This window comes from Spodoptera frugiperda, chromosome 1, assembly GCF_023101765.2.
Source record: "Spodoptera frugiperda isolate SF20-4 chromosome 1, AGI-APGP_CSIRO_Sfru_2.0, whole genome shotgun sequence".
In the NCBI taxonomy this organism is placed as follows: Eukaryota; Metazoa; Arthropoda; class Insecta; order Lepidoptera; family Noctuidae; genus Spodoptera; species Spodoptera frugiperda.
Genome location: NC_064212.1, coordinates 4,983,818 through 4,997,714, shown reverse-complemented (window position 1 = coordinate 4,997,714; position 13,897 = coordinate 4,983,818). Strand labels below are relative to the sequence as shown.

General features: G+C 36.0%; 1 protein-coding gene across 2 annotated transcripts in view; it reads left to right on the top strand.

The window, feature by feature from the left end:
- The window catches only part of LOC118272980 (dedicator of cytokinesis protein 9), a 49,808-nt gene extending 40,388 nt beyond the window's left edge, over window positions 1-9,420 (top strand). For both annotated transcript variants that reach the window (XM_035589703.2, XM_035589702.2), the window contains 5 exons: window positions 587-999; window positions 5,929-6,142; window positions 6,402-6,567; window positions 7,051-7,176; window positions 7,936-9,420. In XM_035589703.2, the coding sequence (XP_035445596.2) occupies window positions 587-999; window positions 5,929-6,142; window positions 6,402-6,567; window positions 7,051-7,176; window positions 7,936-8,149 (1,133 nt within the window). In that variant the 3' untranslated portion in view covers window positions 8,150-9,420. The remainder of the gene's footprint in view (window positions 1-586; window positions 1,000-5,928; window positions 6,143-6,401; window positions 6,568-7,050; window positions 7,177-7,935) is intronic.
- The last annotated feature ends 4,477 nt before the right edge of the window (window positions 9,421-13,897 follow it).

Sequence of the window (13,897 nt, the reverse complement as noted above, 5' to 3'; positions counted from 1 at the left end):
CTAAGCTGTGATATTCAAAGAAATCTAGTTAAGACTTATTGCCAATCGCTGTCAATTTGACAAAAGGTCAGGAGAAAGAAGGATATTAATTAAAAACGATAAAATGTAATCTTACATCACATAGGATTATGTAACTTTTATTAGTTAATATAAGTTTTTGTATAATTCAATATTTTGTAATAGGTATTTCTCACTCCCATACATATAGTAGAAGTTCTTAAGAGTGTTCTTGTCAGTAGAGTTCTAGATATAAGTTTAATAAATTGATATTTTTAAATATAATAATCACTAAAGATTGTGCGAAAAGATGCGTTGTGTGAGTGAGGTTACTGGAGGCCCAATTACCCCCCTTCCTAATCCTCGATTCCCCAACAACCCTTAAATTCCTAACCCCTAAAAGGTCGGTAAGGCACTTGTGGTGTTTCAAGCGTCCATGGGCGGCGGCGATTGCTCACCATCAGATGATCCGTCAGCTCGTTTACCGGCTTATACCATGAAAAAAGATCAAAATGTTACAATATTTTTTACATGTAAGTAAGTAGATACATACTCACCTAACTAACCACAACTTACTTTATCCTTCCAGGTATGACAGATGTCCACTACAACGAGCAGGCCTTCCTCGACCAACTCATGGTCTGCACAGAAGCCGTCGACAAAGCCGAGAGATATGAACTCCTAGGACCACTATACAGGCTCATAATCCCTCTATACGAGCGAAGAAAGGACTATCAGGCCTTACTAGCCTGCTACCAGCACCTAACCAAAGCATACGCCAAAGTAATAGAAGTTACTAACTCAGGAAAGCGTCTTCTAGGCAGATTCTATAGAGTCGCATTCTTCGGTAAAGCGCATTTCGGTGAAGACGAAGAAGGCATAGAATTTATCTATAAAGAACCCAAACTAACATCTCTGAGTGAGATATCGGAGAAATTGCAACAGTTTTACGAACAGAAGTATGGGGCTGGTAACGTGAAGATGATCATGGATTCGGCGCCGGTTAGTATTCACTGTTTATTTATTTTTTTAATATTTAATGTACACAATACAATAAAATAGTGGTACATAAGGCAAACTTCATGCCATATGGTTAGTAATCACAATTTTATTAGAGATTCATACATACATACATACATATCGTCACGCCTTTTATCCCCGAAGGGGTAGGCAGAGGTGCACATTACGACACGTAATGCCGCTATACAATGTACACTCACTTTTCACCATTTGTGTTATAAGTCTCATTTAATATGGCGTGAACCAATTGCCATATACTGGGCACAATTCCAGACTCCGAGCTACTACTGAGAAATTTTCGAAAAAAGCCCAGCAATACTTTGCCCGATCCAGGAATCGAACCCGAGACCCCTTGTAGGGAGTTCCACTCAACCAACGAGGCAGTCAGGCAGGCAGTAGGCAGAGGCAGTTATTTATTTATTTAATCTTAAATGTACAATAAAATAGTGGTACATAAGGCGAACTTAATGCCGTATGGCATTCTATTAGAGACTAGCTGGTGCCCGCGAACTCCGTTTCGCCAAGAGATGTTAATGCGCCAACAGAAGATAAAAAACTATTATAATAGAGTCATTTCCGTATGTTTTTAAAGTGAAGGTGTTGCATGCCAGTTAAATAACCACTTCTCATATATGTTGATCAGGACACTTTGTACTTCCACCATACCGAACGTCGAAATACATCGCAATAAGCCTAAAGAATTTCTTTATACACCACATTTGATGGACCTGTAGGAGCCAATACAAACAAATTATCGGAGCTAGTGACACGCGAGAAAGCCACATAAAGCTGTCCGTGTGAAAAACAGCTCGTCCTAAGATCGACACCAGCGGCTCGAAGTGTCTGACCTTGTGACTTGTTAATGGTCATCGCAAAACATGGAGTAACGGGAAACTGCACGCGCTTAAATTGAAATGGGAAATGGTTTGGGATTAGCGGTATGCGTGGTATAAATACTACTTCACCAGATCCACAACCCGTGAGAATTTCGGCTTCTATGATATTACTTCGAAGTGCAATTACTTTTAGCCGAGTTCCATTGCACAGCTTAGGGGTGTTAAATTACGAAGCAACATTATGGGAATGCCTACTTTTAAAGTAATATTATGTGCGGGGAGTCCAGGTGCAGCGAGAGAGTTTAAAAATTCAACCGGGTAATTTGTAACATTCATTTGATCTACCACTGTATTTATAGACCGGTATAACTTGGTCTCCTTCAATTCGCTCTAGAATAATTTGGTTGATGGCAGCGGCTTGGTCATTTTTGGGCGTAAGTATTGCTCGCTCACAAAGCCATGAATTGTCTTGACCTATTAATTGGGAAACATCACCATAAACCAAATCAATGAGTTCCTCCACCGAAGCAACAATTTTACATAGGTTGTCGGGTAGAGTTACTGAATTACTTGATTCGGGAAATGAGCCTTCGCCGATTTTTAATAAAACTCCAGAAAATTCCTGCGCACTGGGGTTTCCACCTAAGTGAGCCCTCATGTTCTGCGTCAAGCTCAATTTTTCTATCCGAGGCCAAAGCACGGAGCGTTTTAGACATGCCCCGACCTCATCAGCTCTAGTTCCTCTGGTAATCACGGGTAGAGTCTGACGAAAATCGCCACAAAATAAAACTGTAACCCCTCCCATAACGTGATCATTTCGCCGGATATCTTGTAGAGTGCGATTAACGGCTTCCACGGCCTTTTTGTTCGCCATCGTACACTCGTCCCAAACGATTAGGCTGCACTCTGCAAGAATCTTTGCCTTTTCGCTATTTCGGGATATGGCACAAACTGGTGTTTCATTTATATCTAGGTCCAAAGGTATCTTAAACATGGAATGGGCGGTCTTACCTCCTGGAAGTAAAGTGGCTGCAATACCCGAAGAGGCGACTGCTAGTGCTATTTTTTCTTGTCTTCGCACTTCAGCAAGTAGCAGTCTAGTTAAAAACGTTTTTCCTGTACCACCAGGGGCGTCAAGAAAAAATATTCCACCATCCTGTTGACTGACACTTCTCAAAATTCGTTCATACACAGACTTTTGTTCATTTGTGAGGGTGCCAATATTATTGTTCACGATTTCGGCCATCGCGGCACGATCATAATTTGTCTCCGCTGCATACTCTCGACCAACACGCCGAACTTCAGTGGTTTCCTGCGGCTCTGGAAGACCATAATGACTCAAAGGATTGCCACCTATTGAAATCACAATATCTTGAAGTGAACAAAGGCAACGATTAATAATACGCTCGTCAGACTCTGCCACACTATCTCCATCAGCGCGCCTAGCCGCAAAACGAAAATCTTCGGATAGATGCCGTTGGTATTTTTCCCATAGCTGCATTGGATGGGCAAGTCCGCAGAACACTATCATGATTGCAAACAAATGTCGCAATCGGATGGGAGTGTCGCTGACTACGGCCTCTTCAAGAGTGTCGTCCCAATTTCGATCGTCATCTAGCAGACGCAATGCGCTGCAAGCTTCGTGAAAGGTGGAATGCTCAACACCATTAACAGTTTTTAAATATGTGTAAGAAGTAGCTCCCCGGACTGTGTGCAGTAAAAGACGCAAGTAATAACATTCATTATTACTCGGATGAATCGTGTACACTCGTCCTAGTGCATGCTCGCGATATACTCCTGGAAACCCCTCCACCGGCTGTCCCCGTCGGCGTCTATTAAATACTCCTTGTTGCTTATTGTACGTGTAATACGACGCGACGGTACAAACGAAGGGCAATTCACGTAAAAAGCGTTAATTTTCATCGATTTAGCTTCAAAATTAACGGAGTTTCATGGAAACTTACCCCCCCCTTTTTCAGCCCCTATTAGGCATATTTTCCAAAAATCCTCATTGCATCATTCTTAATTTGTAACCAAATAGCCGAATATTAATTTTAATCGAATTAGCTTCAAAACTGACGGAGTTTCATACAAACTTACTCCTCCCCTTTTTACCCCCTTAAAGGGCGAATTTCCAAAAAAAGGATAGCCTATATGTTAGCGAGGACTAATAGCTATATAACAAAAAAAGTTTCATCAAAATCCGTCCAGTAGTTTTTGCGTGAAAAGCGAACAACAAACAGACAGACAGACAGACAAAAATTTTTTAAATCATGTTTTTCGCTTCTATTGGTTGAATAAAGATCCCCCATCTTATTTTTTCTTAAATGAATAAAGATCCCCCATCTTATTTTTTCTTAAATATCTGTAATGTACAGACATGGAGTTGTTATAATTTTATTATATGTATAGATTCCTATCACTTTATCTTAGAAAATAGTTTTGAGATAAACTAATACAGAAGTAATTGCTTCACCGATTGACATTAACAATCGATTGTCGTCATTTGAATTGTAGTTTCATATTTTGGATACAAATTAGACCCTAATTTAATCGGTCGCTAGCATTTGTATTTATTTCAATTTCTAATAAATAAATTCCATATACCACATAATAAAGATAAAAGTGTAATTGGGAAATTTATGATAAGACACGAAAAGAAAAACAATTAGGTACTAACGGAATCCTCATTCCGTACATTATTTTACAACGTTAACTGCCGCATTCAAAGTCATTTAATGATTACTTAAACTATTTCTTAGTAACGATTTTGTATCGAAAACAATTGCAAAGGACTGGGTTAAGTAACCATTAAATTACTCTGAGTACAGTGGTTAGACTTATATTTTCAATGCAAAAGTTTGTTTCTTGATGGCGTAAGACAAAATTACTAAACAGATCTGGGTTTGATACAGGGATCTGGAATATCTCATAAGTTTTTATAGCAGAAAAAAATTACTGTTTCCATATTGTACCCATAATTTTCATTGCAAGGGACTTACAACATAAATAGTGAAAAGTGGGTGTACATTGTGCACCTCTGCCTACCCCTTAGGGGATTAAAGGCGTGACGATATGTATGTATGTATGTAATTTTCATTGCATTGTTTAGGACGCTGACAATTAATTCAATTGCAATTTGAACTATTTTCGGCAATAAAAGTTTGCTAGTAGTTTATAAATAAAGTAATTTGACTTGTATACAAAGACTTGTAATGGTAGATTTACGACTTATTATCCTTCATTATAAAACATTTAATGACTTTGTGTTAATTTATTTTAACAGCTAAATTAAACTATGCCAAGTTAATTACTCTCCGTACTTTGATAAATACAATGGTAATTTGGAGGAGAATTAGTCGTTTTTGCAATCGACTGTACCCAAAATAGTTTATTTATTTAAAAACATGCTAAGTAGGTCTTAACGTAACCTAGTTGTCTAATGCAAAATTTTCAGCATTTAAAATACTATGCATTTTTTAAAATAAATTTATCTTAACGTGATGTTATATATTTAGCGCCCAAGAAATACTCTCTATTTTTTTTTATTTTTTTGAGGGGCGAAATTCCAATGTCTTCCCCGTTCCTTCTCCTGCTTTTCGAGCCGGAGCCCCGGTAAGCCTGCTAGGTAGTCCGCAGCTCTGGATCAAGAAATACTTTCTTAACACGTTAATCGCCACGCTTCGTGAAGGATTTGTCTTCAACAGTTTTCTTTTTGCAGTTGATGCTTTAAAAATGCAATCAACCACCATAGGGTGCGCAGTGCGCAACATTCTCTAAAGTTTGTGTTAGTAACCTAAATGCAATGCTCCAGTTGCCTCTCAAGCGTAGCTAAACTGTTCAGCAGTGATCGTACTCCTACCAATACTGTAGTACATGCCTCTTATCGCACATCCACACATGCGCCGGGATTACAGACTGCCTTGCCGCTGAAAGCAGGCCGCCGGCTTAAAAACTGAGCAATCAAAAGCCGCGCGTGCCGCAGGTAAAAGATACAAATGCCGGCTGTCGGGCATGTGTGGGCGCGCCATTAGTAAAAACAATCACTAATCACTAAACAATAACCCCCTACCAGGTGAACCGTGACGAGCTGGACAGCAAGCTAGCATACATCCAAGTGACCTGGGTTCGAGCTGCACCAGAAGGAGTAGTAGTGTCTGGTGGTGGGGAGGGCTCCTTCGAACGAGCTCATAATGTACGGCGCTTCGTGTTCGAAACTCCTTTCACGAGAGACGGAGCCGCCAGGGGGCCTGTACATCATCAGAGGATCAGGCTCACACATTTAACCAGTAAGTTGTTATTGGAAAATAGCCTTTATTACATGAAGTATAAACTTCACTATTTTTCGCTAGAGAGAGAAATAGCAGAACTCCCAACTTTATTTCGCCTGCTATATTATTTTGTTTACTATGTTGACTAGAAATGCACACAATACATGCTACACACGCATAACAATATAACAATTAGTCCCAAGTAAAAGTGGGCTAATTATTTGGAAAAACGAAAATCATGAATGTAGTTAACATTATCATCTTTTGTTAATTACAGCGGATTCATGGTTCCCGTACGTGAAACGTCGCGTGCCCGTCATCGACACGCAAGTTGAAGAGAAGAGCCCGATAGAGGTCGCTGTCTCCGAAATGGAGGGACAGGTCACTGAACTGCAAGAGATCGTCAATGCAAAAGCGCCTGATATTAAGAAATTGCAACTAAGGTGAGCGTGGATACATATTAACAGAGATATAGAGTCAGTTTTGTCTAATATAGAATTTAAATAGCCAGCAAATAATTATTTATAGTAAATACTAACTTTTATAAGCGTTTATGTCTTATTAAACCAACAATAGAATATAAATCTGAAAAGGATTGGTGCAATTGCTCCCCTTTACACCAAATTGACTGACTTTTGATCCCCCTGACACACACCCCCTTCTCCTCACAACAAATGCGCTTGATTTCGATCACCCGACCATTCCCCCTTGCTACTTAAACCAAACCCTGAACCTGCCCGGTCACCTGTGCCAATACAGTGTAACTATTTATCGTTTAATTATTTCCATATGGCCACGGAATACTCCAAGGCAGTTCGTTTATGTTCCTATGTCTTACTGAGTTTTTACGTAGTGGCGCCACTATCGATTTTGGCTTACTAATATTTACAGGTTTAATAAAATTGCTGATTATATCTTTTATACAGATTACAAGGCAGCGTATGCGTGCAAGTGAACGCGGGTCCACTGGCGTATGCTAACGCCTTCTTAGACCCCACCCTGGCACCTATGTACCCTGACGATATGGTGGAGAAGCTTAAAAATATATTCAAGTAAGTAATTTGAGCAATTGTTCAGTATTGGTGTTAAGATATATCGTTTGAGGGGGAAAGTCTTGGGCGAGGCGAGAGGGAGTGTCAGACTCTTACTGACTAAAAACCACCCCGTTCCTACTCCTGCTTTTCGAGCCAGATACCAGAGAAACCTAGATAATTCGGATGCTCCGAAAGATATATGGTGTTAAGATCAACAGCAATTTAACACGTGGGGCTTGGTGTCACGTAGTTTTACTCTTTGGTTCCTGTGGGAATTTTTGTTGTTTAATAATTACTGACTGAAATGTCTTTCACTCACAAAGGCCTGAAATTAATTTAGTGATCAGTTTTCGATGAAGACTTGTAAAATGCTATCAGAAATCCACAGGCAAAACCTAGCCAGTGATGGCAGTGTCCTCGATATAATAAACGTTGTTTATTTTACATTTAAATACATTTCATATTTAAATATGATCATAATCTGTTTTTCGTAAATCGTTGTTTATTCAGTTGCAACGGGAATGAAATACCAGATACACCATTGTGCATATTTATTCAGTTTATTATAATTTTTCGGTCTTTTGTCAAATCATTGTTGTGTGCTTTTTGACGTCTCTATCTATCAATGACCCTTGGTTTTAGCGATTCTGAGCTCTATAGTTTCATAAAAATTCATAATATATTTACCTACAATGATAATAATGCTATGTCGTATGTTATATTTTACTTAACATAATATAAATAAATCTTTTAACAATTCCCCCATTTTCATTACAGAGAGTTCCTAACAGTATGCCACGCAGCGTTACAGCTCAACGCGAAACTGATCTGCTCCGACCAGGTCTCATACCACGAGGCGCTCGAGACGAATTACTACAAGTTAAGCCACTCACTCTCAGGCATGTTGGGTCAGCCATTACAGGACATTTTAGTCAACGGTAACTTAAGCACCATAGTACCAGGTGTAGAACTCGAATCCAGTAACGCTTGAACCAACAGCACCGTTCTGATTGGTCCGTTATCATACCGTTGTAACGTCCACCAATCGAATGACAGATGGATGTAACGGTAACCAATCAGCTTTGAGTATTTATGCTGTCGTGCTACGACATTGGTTTATAGTGAAATAAAAACGCGCGATTGCTTATAACGGGTGTTTGAAATTGAGCAATATTGAATTTAAGCGGATTTTTTATGCTTAAGAATTTAGCTTTTCATCCTATAACTTAGACAATGATAAAATGTATACCTAAAAACTCTTTAGCGGTTGTTAAAATACCTTTTCGTATAATGAAATTCAGTTGGTATTTAAATAAGTAAAGAAATATGGTTTTGTTTTCTCAAGTGTCATACTAAAATGATCTCTGTATTTATTTTCAAAATTTATTCATAATGACGCTTCACTACTTAGCGTTTGTCTTATAAATATTCGATTTATCGATGTTGAATAATCTCCATGCTAGTATAAGTCGGGCGTGTACTAATGTTTTATTATTGGAAACCGATTTAAAGTCATAAGCCCGACTCCTGTTTTATACCAAAAAAAATAAAAATAGAATATCACCCTTTTAGGCGATGCTAATGACTCAAATAATAAAAAAAGAAATACAATTAAGTCTCAATCTTAAAGGCTGTACTCTCAAAACGTAAGTCTAGCTTAGATGAAGCACTAATCTCAAAAATTAGGACTATAAGTCAAATGGCACTTCTAAACTTAAAGATCTGAAAAAACGCTCTCTGAATTAAAACCTTTTTGGTATAAAATTTTGTACAAATAAAGTACATATAGTTCTCCCTGGTATGAATACCATTGAATGTAAAAAAGACAATTGTGACACACTTTTAGCCAAAATAGATCTTACCGCTTATAGAATAGAGTTTAAACCAAAACACATGATGATAAATCATATTCTAAATATAAATACATTATCGGAAAACAAGTAGAATTCATAAAAAAGTCAATTACAAGTTCCATCCTACGATATAAATCACAATTTCAGTAATAAATGATCTGAACTAAGTGCCATTACTGATCACTCCCTCTCTTTCTCTTGTTATAAGTAAGTAAGAGTAAGTAAGAGTTTCGAATCTTTCTAGACTTTGTTTAAACTCTGTTCATTTCATGGTGATGTTATTATTGCTATTTACCTTTTAATATGGGACTCATAACTGGCTAAATATAAGCGTTACATTTTATATGTACAACTTTGTCTAACTAACTCTTTAGGGCTTAAAGGCCTGGTGTTAATTCAACTTTGAAAGTTCTTATTAAATTCTTTATATTGGAAAATCGAGTTGAGAAATGAGAACCTACTCAAGTGTTTGAATGCCGGTAGATAAGTGTTGAAAGCAAATCTTTCACTAACAATGCATCGTGCATAAGTCACTTTAAAGGATAAGTACTCCTTTTTTGAAGTTGGTTAAAAATGTATGTTGTGTATTGTTCGTTCTCTCTCATTGTAAAGCAAAAATATGTATAATAATAGGTGATGAGGTGTCGAATTTCCATCATAAAGTTAAGTAAAATATTCGATTTTGAAATTCTTAGTAAATGTGGAGGCTAAAATTATTACCTCTGATAGGCTCACTTCCTATTCTAACGAGGTTTATAATAAAGTGGTGAAAAGTGGGAGTGTTTTTAGGTAAAATCTTTTCTAGTAGGTATTTATATCTCTCAAGAATACGATCGATGCTATGGTACCATTAAACGTATCATTGACAGAAAGAAATCACTGTACGTAAAAGTATAAGTAAAAAAAGCATTTGAAAATTTCATAATATCGAGATTTGTATCTTTAAGTATAATTTCTCGAAGAAAACATGCTAAAGTCATGTCGAAAATAACGAAAAACAATTTTTCGTGATTGCCATTTCAGTCGTCCTAAAATGAACAGAGTATAGTTTGTAACGAGCACAAAATATCGATTAAAACTAGGATTTATACCCTTATCATAAAGACCTAAGAGTAACAAGTCATAGTGAACGACTGTTTGCTACCATTGCCATGCTTAGATAAACTAGTTATAAGCATTTTTATCCCGGTTTAATGTCCTAACGACCAATTTCTTAAACTACACTTCCTTCTCAAAAGGAATCGATTGGTGCGTTAATCGATTTTAAAAGTTTACTTTATCGATCGCTAGAAATAGTTGCATTATTTATCTATTAAAGTTAATGAAAGAAATCGGTCGTAATGTAGTTCCTTGTAACGGTTTTTGTAATTTGAATGTCTTGGTAAATACTAAATATTATAGGAACGCACAGCATTCGCTACTTCCAATCTTACATAGGTGTCCATGTGTGTGCCTCTTGGCATAAGTTGCCTCCAGCTCTCCAATGACAGATGGGGCCCAATAGGGCTGATGCCTAATCCGGAGCTGCGGACAACCTAGCGGGTTTACCGGGGCTCCGGCTCGAAAGGCAGGAGAAGGAACGGGGTGGTTTTTAGTCAGTAAGAGTCTGACACTCCCTCTCGCCTCGCCCAAGGCGAGAAAAGTCATTGGATGATTTTCCCCCTCAAAAAAAAAAAAAAAGCTCTCCAATGAGCCCGGTCTTCTGCAGCTCTGGTCCAGTATGGTCCTAGGGTTAGCGGATACCGCCCGGAGTGACGATATCCACTTGTTACAAGTTTAATTGCAAGTATCTATATATCAATACGTGATGCAAAAACTTTAGACCCCTTTTTACGAAAATTGCGCGGACGTAGGAGCATAAAAGGAGATTGTCCAAATCTGGCTATTTTTGAACAGGCTGCTCAACAAAAATGTAATTTACCAATAATTTTATTTATATTTTAGTAAATGTCTGACGCTAATAACTTTGTATCAATTTGTACTTTAAAAAAATCGATTTTTATTGGTATTTGTAATGATAAGACAAAGTATTTGTAGTAGTTGGCTTTGAATTTGACTTAAGTGCTGCCAATCTGCTGTCAATCTGTTGTGTTTTTCGTCAAAATGACAGATATTATTCGCTTTGTTCTTTTGCATTGTGAGTGTTGAAACTCCAATTTATTGCGTGGGAAAATACAAAGTAGTTAGACACATAAGTAGGAAAACATATTTTGTATATATATTATATGAAAATAACACTAAAGGCAGGACAGCCATAAAACATTATTGCTGCAACTGCATGGTGGGTCATAGAACAGTAGGTTGATGTGCACATATAATAACTATTATTTGGTTTTTGAGCTGGGCAAGGTACCAGAAAATTATTAATCCACCTGCCGAGTTCCTTGACCATATTTTAATTACATATGAATCGGATTAATAATGCAATTTAATAGAAAAAAATGTTTTATTTCATGCATAATCAGTTTCAATAAAATGTAAAAAAATATCTAAATATAAATCTGGATACAAAACTAAGTTTGTATCTTTATTCTTACTGATATGAACTAATAAATCAAACATATATTATTAGCTGAAGTGCTTGTTCAAAAATAGCCAAAGTCCCATACAAGTTGGTCAATCCCCTTTGGTACACTTATAGTTTATGTGTAGGAGAAGTTGAGAACGCTAATATTTATAAAAACAATGCTTTTAAAGTACATTAAATCAATAAATAAAACATTACACACACTACCATGCATAGTATCTGATCGTATTTGACAAAACGTCAAAATCGACAGACATTGCGATGAAATTCTCACAATAGAGTTTTCCTGTTCATGATGCGCCGGAATATATTAATTTGAATTTTACAAAACTAGTAGCAATTCGTTAAATGAAAATTATTCTTGAACGTATGTTAAGTGGTATTGTAAATTAAATCGTATATGGTCGAATTTCGACCACTAGGCGACCACTAGTACATTTACAAATCAAATTCTAGAATATTCTAGGTACACTAATGGACATTTGGTCGTATGTGAATGCTGTATAAACGTTGCTAAGTACTCAAACTAACCTAACCTATGTATAATTATGTACATTGTAAGATTTTGTACGTAGAACAATATACATACTTGTGTGATTTTTTATATACTTGAACTGTATTGACTCGCTCACTATACCACCAATTTGTTATTTCTTTTTTAATGGTCGGTACCTGAACTTTGTTTTTGGTATTTTAAAGGGTCTCGGTAAACCGTTGGTTTTCCTATTTTCAAAATAATCATTATTATTTAATGTCGAACATAATTTTTGGAATGTTTCTTTGTGTAAGAATCAAATTAAAATGTGCAATGATAAACATTTCACAGAGACCCTTTAAATAATATATTTTTTCTTATTCTTTGATATTTTTTTATAAATCACAAACTCAAACCAGGCGTTAGGTATAGAGAATTATGATTACATTTTTTTATTTTTATATCAGAATTTTAATGTTCAGTTAGGTACTGTTTTATTAATTTGTGTAAACAAAGTTTATTACGCAAGTTATACGTCTGTTTAATTTATTTTGTTGTTTGTCGTATTAAGGCTTCCTTTAGCTCTAGGTGGCGCTGCGATTTTTGCGCTTTGTATCAACAACCACGGTTACATAAGTCATTTAAATATATTTGGCTCAGTATTATGAGTATTTAAAGCTATCTCTCATGTCTTGGATCGGTAAAAATTCACGATAAAATATTTCCCATAAAAAAGCTCCTCAAATATTTAAATGTGGATCTAAAATTTTATATAAGTACTTAGTCATCATATTATAGACAAATTATCGTAAATTGGATACTTCTTTGCGTGCACTATTGCTTGCCTGTATTTAAGAAATAAAATCAAGCTTCGAAAAAATAAATCTAACAATTTATTATAATTTGTCTATATCATGGCAGACAACCGTGGTAGTTTTTATTCTTAATACTATACTACAATTTATTCTTACTATAAACTGCTTGGCGGGAAATAAATAAAACACCAACAAGGCATATCTACTTGGAGGCTTTATATGACTTTATTTAAGGAAAAAAAAATTAACAGTCTCAAGATTTACAACTTATTTCAAATTTGGTAGTTTATTTTTTTCTCACCAGGCAACACTACTGTTAAGTCCGTAAGCGTTCTTGATAATACTCCATTCCATTGCTTATTTATTCAAATAAAAAAAAAACTTTATAATTTGGTAGAAGGGAATTCTTCATACTTATGTATATGTGAATATTGAAATCTCATACTCAACTTGCTTTATTCGTCTTGTAAAATTTATTTAAATTATTAAATCAAAATAAACATTATTTCAACTCATTTACTCTCAAGGGTACTCAAAACGGTATCACACATTTCTAAATTATAATGTAAGTAGTTTAATTATTCATTATCGCGTAGACAAAATTTACTTCCTAATTAAAGTGGTCAATATTTTTAAACTAGTAACTGCAGACACCAGCACATCAAAACTATACCTTAACTGATTAAAAATATAGTCAGAAATTGAAAAGCAATGATAGATCGGATAAATTTGCTGTGCAAGTGTCTGTAGGAATATAAACTTATGCTCCAAAATATTTACTATAAAATTATTGGATTATTTAAACTGGTTACACCAATTTATGTGTGATTAATGTTCGTTAACTATTTATTCCTAAAGAAATGTTCGACAATAGTAAAAGTTATTTGTATTCAATTTGATCTTTACCTGGCTGTGTTGTGTGTAGATATTTTTGGTACCCACAGTAAAATATTACTATGTGTACCTTTGGTATGAGTTTTAACGCAAATTGTTAACTATCACGAAATTTAAAGCAAGACTTAATCTGAATCTTACTGAAGTGTAATCTAAATTTCATGTTTTAATACAT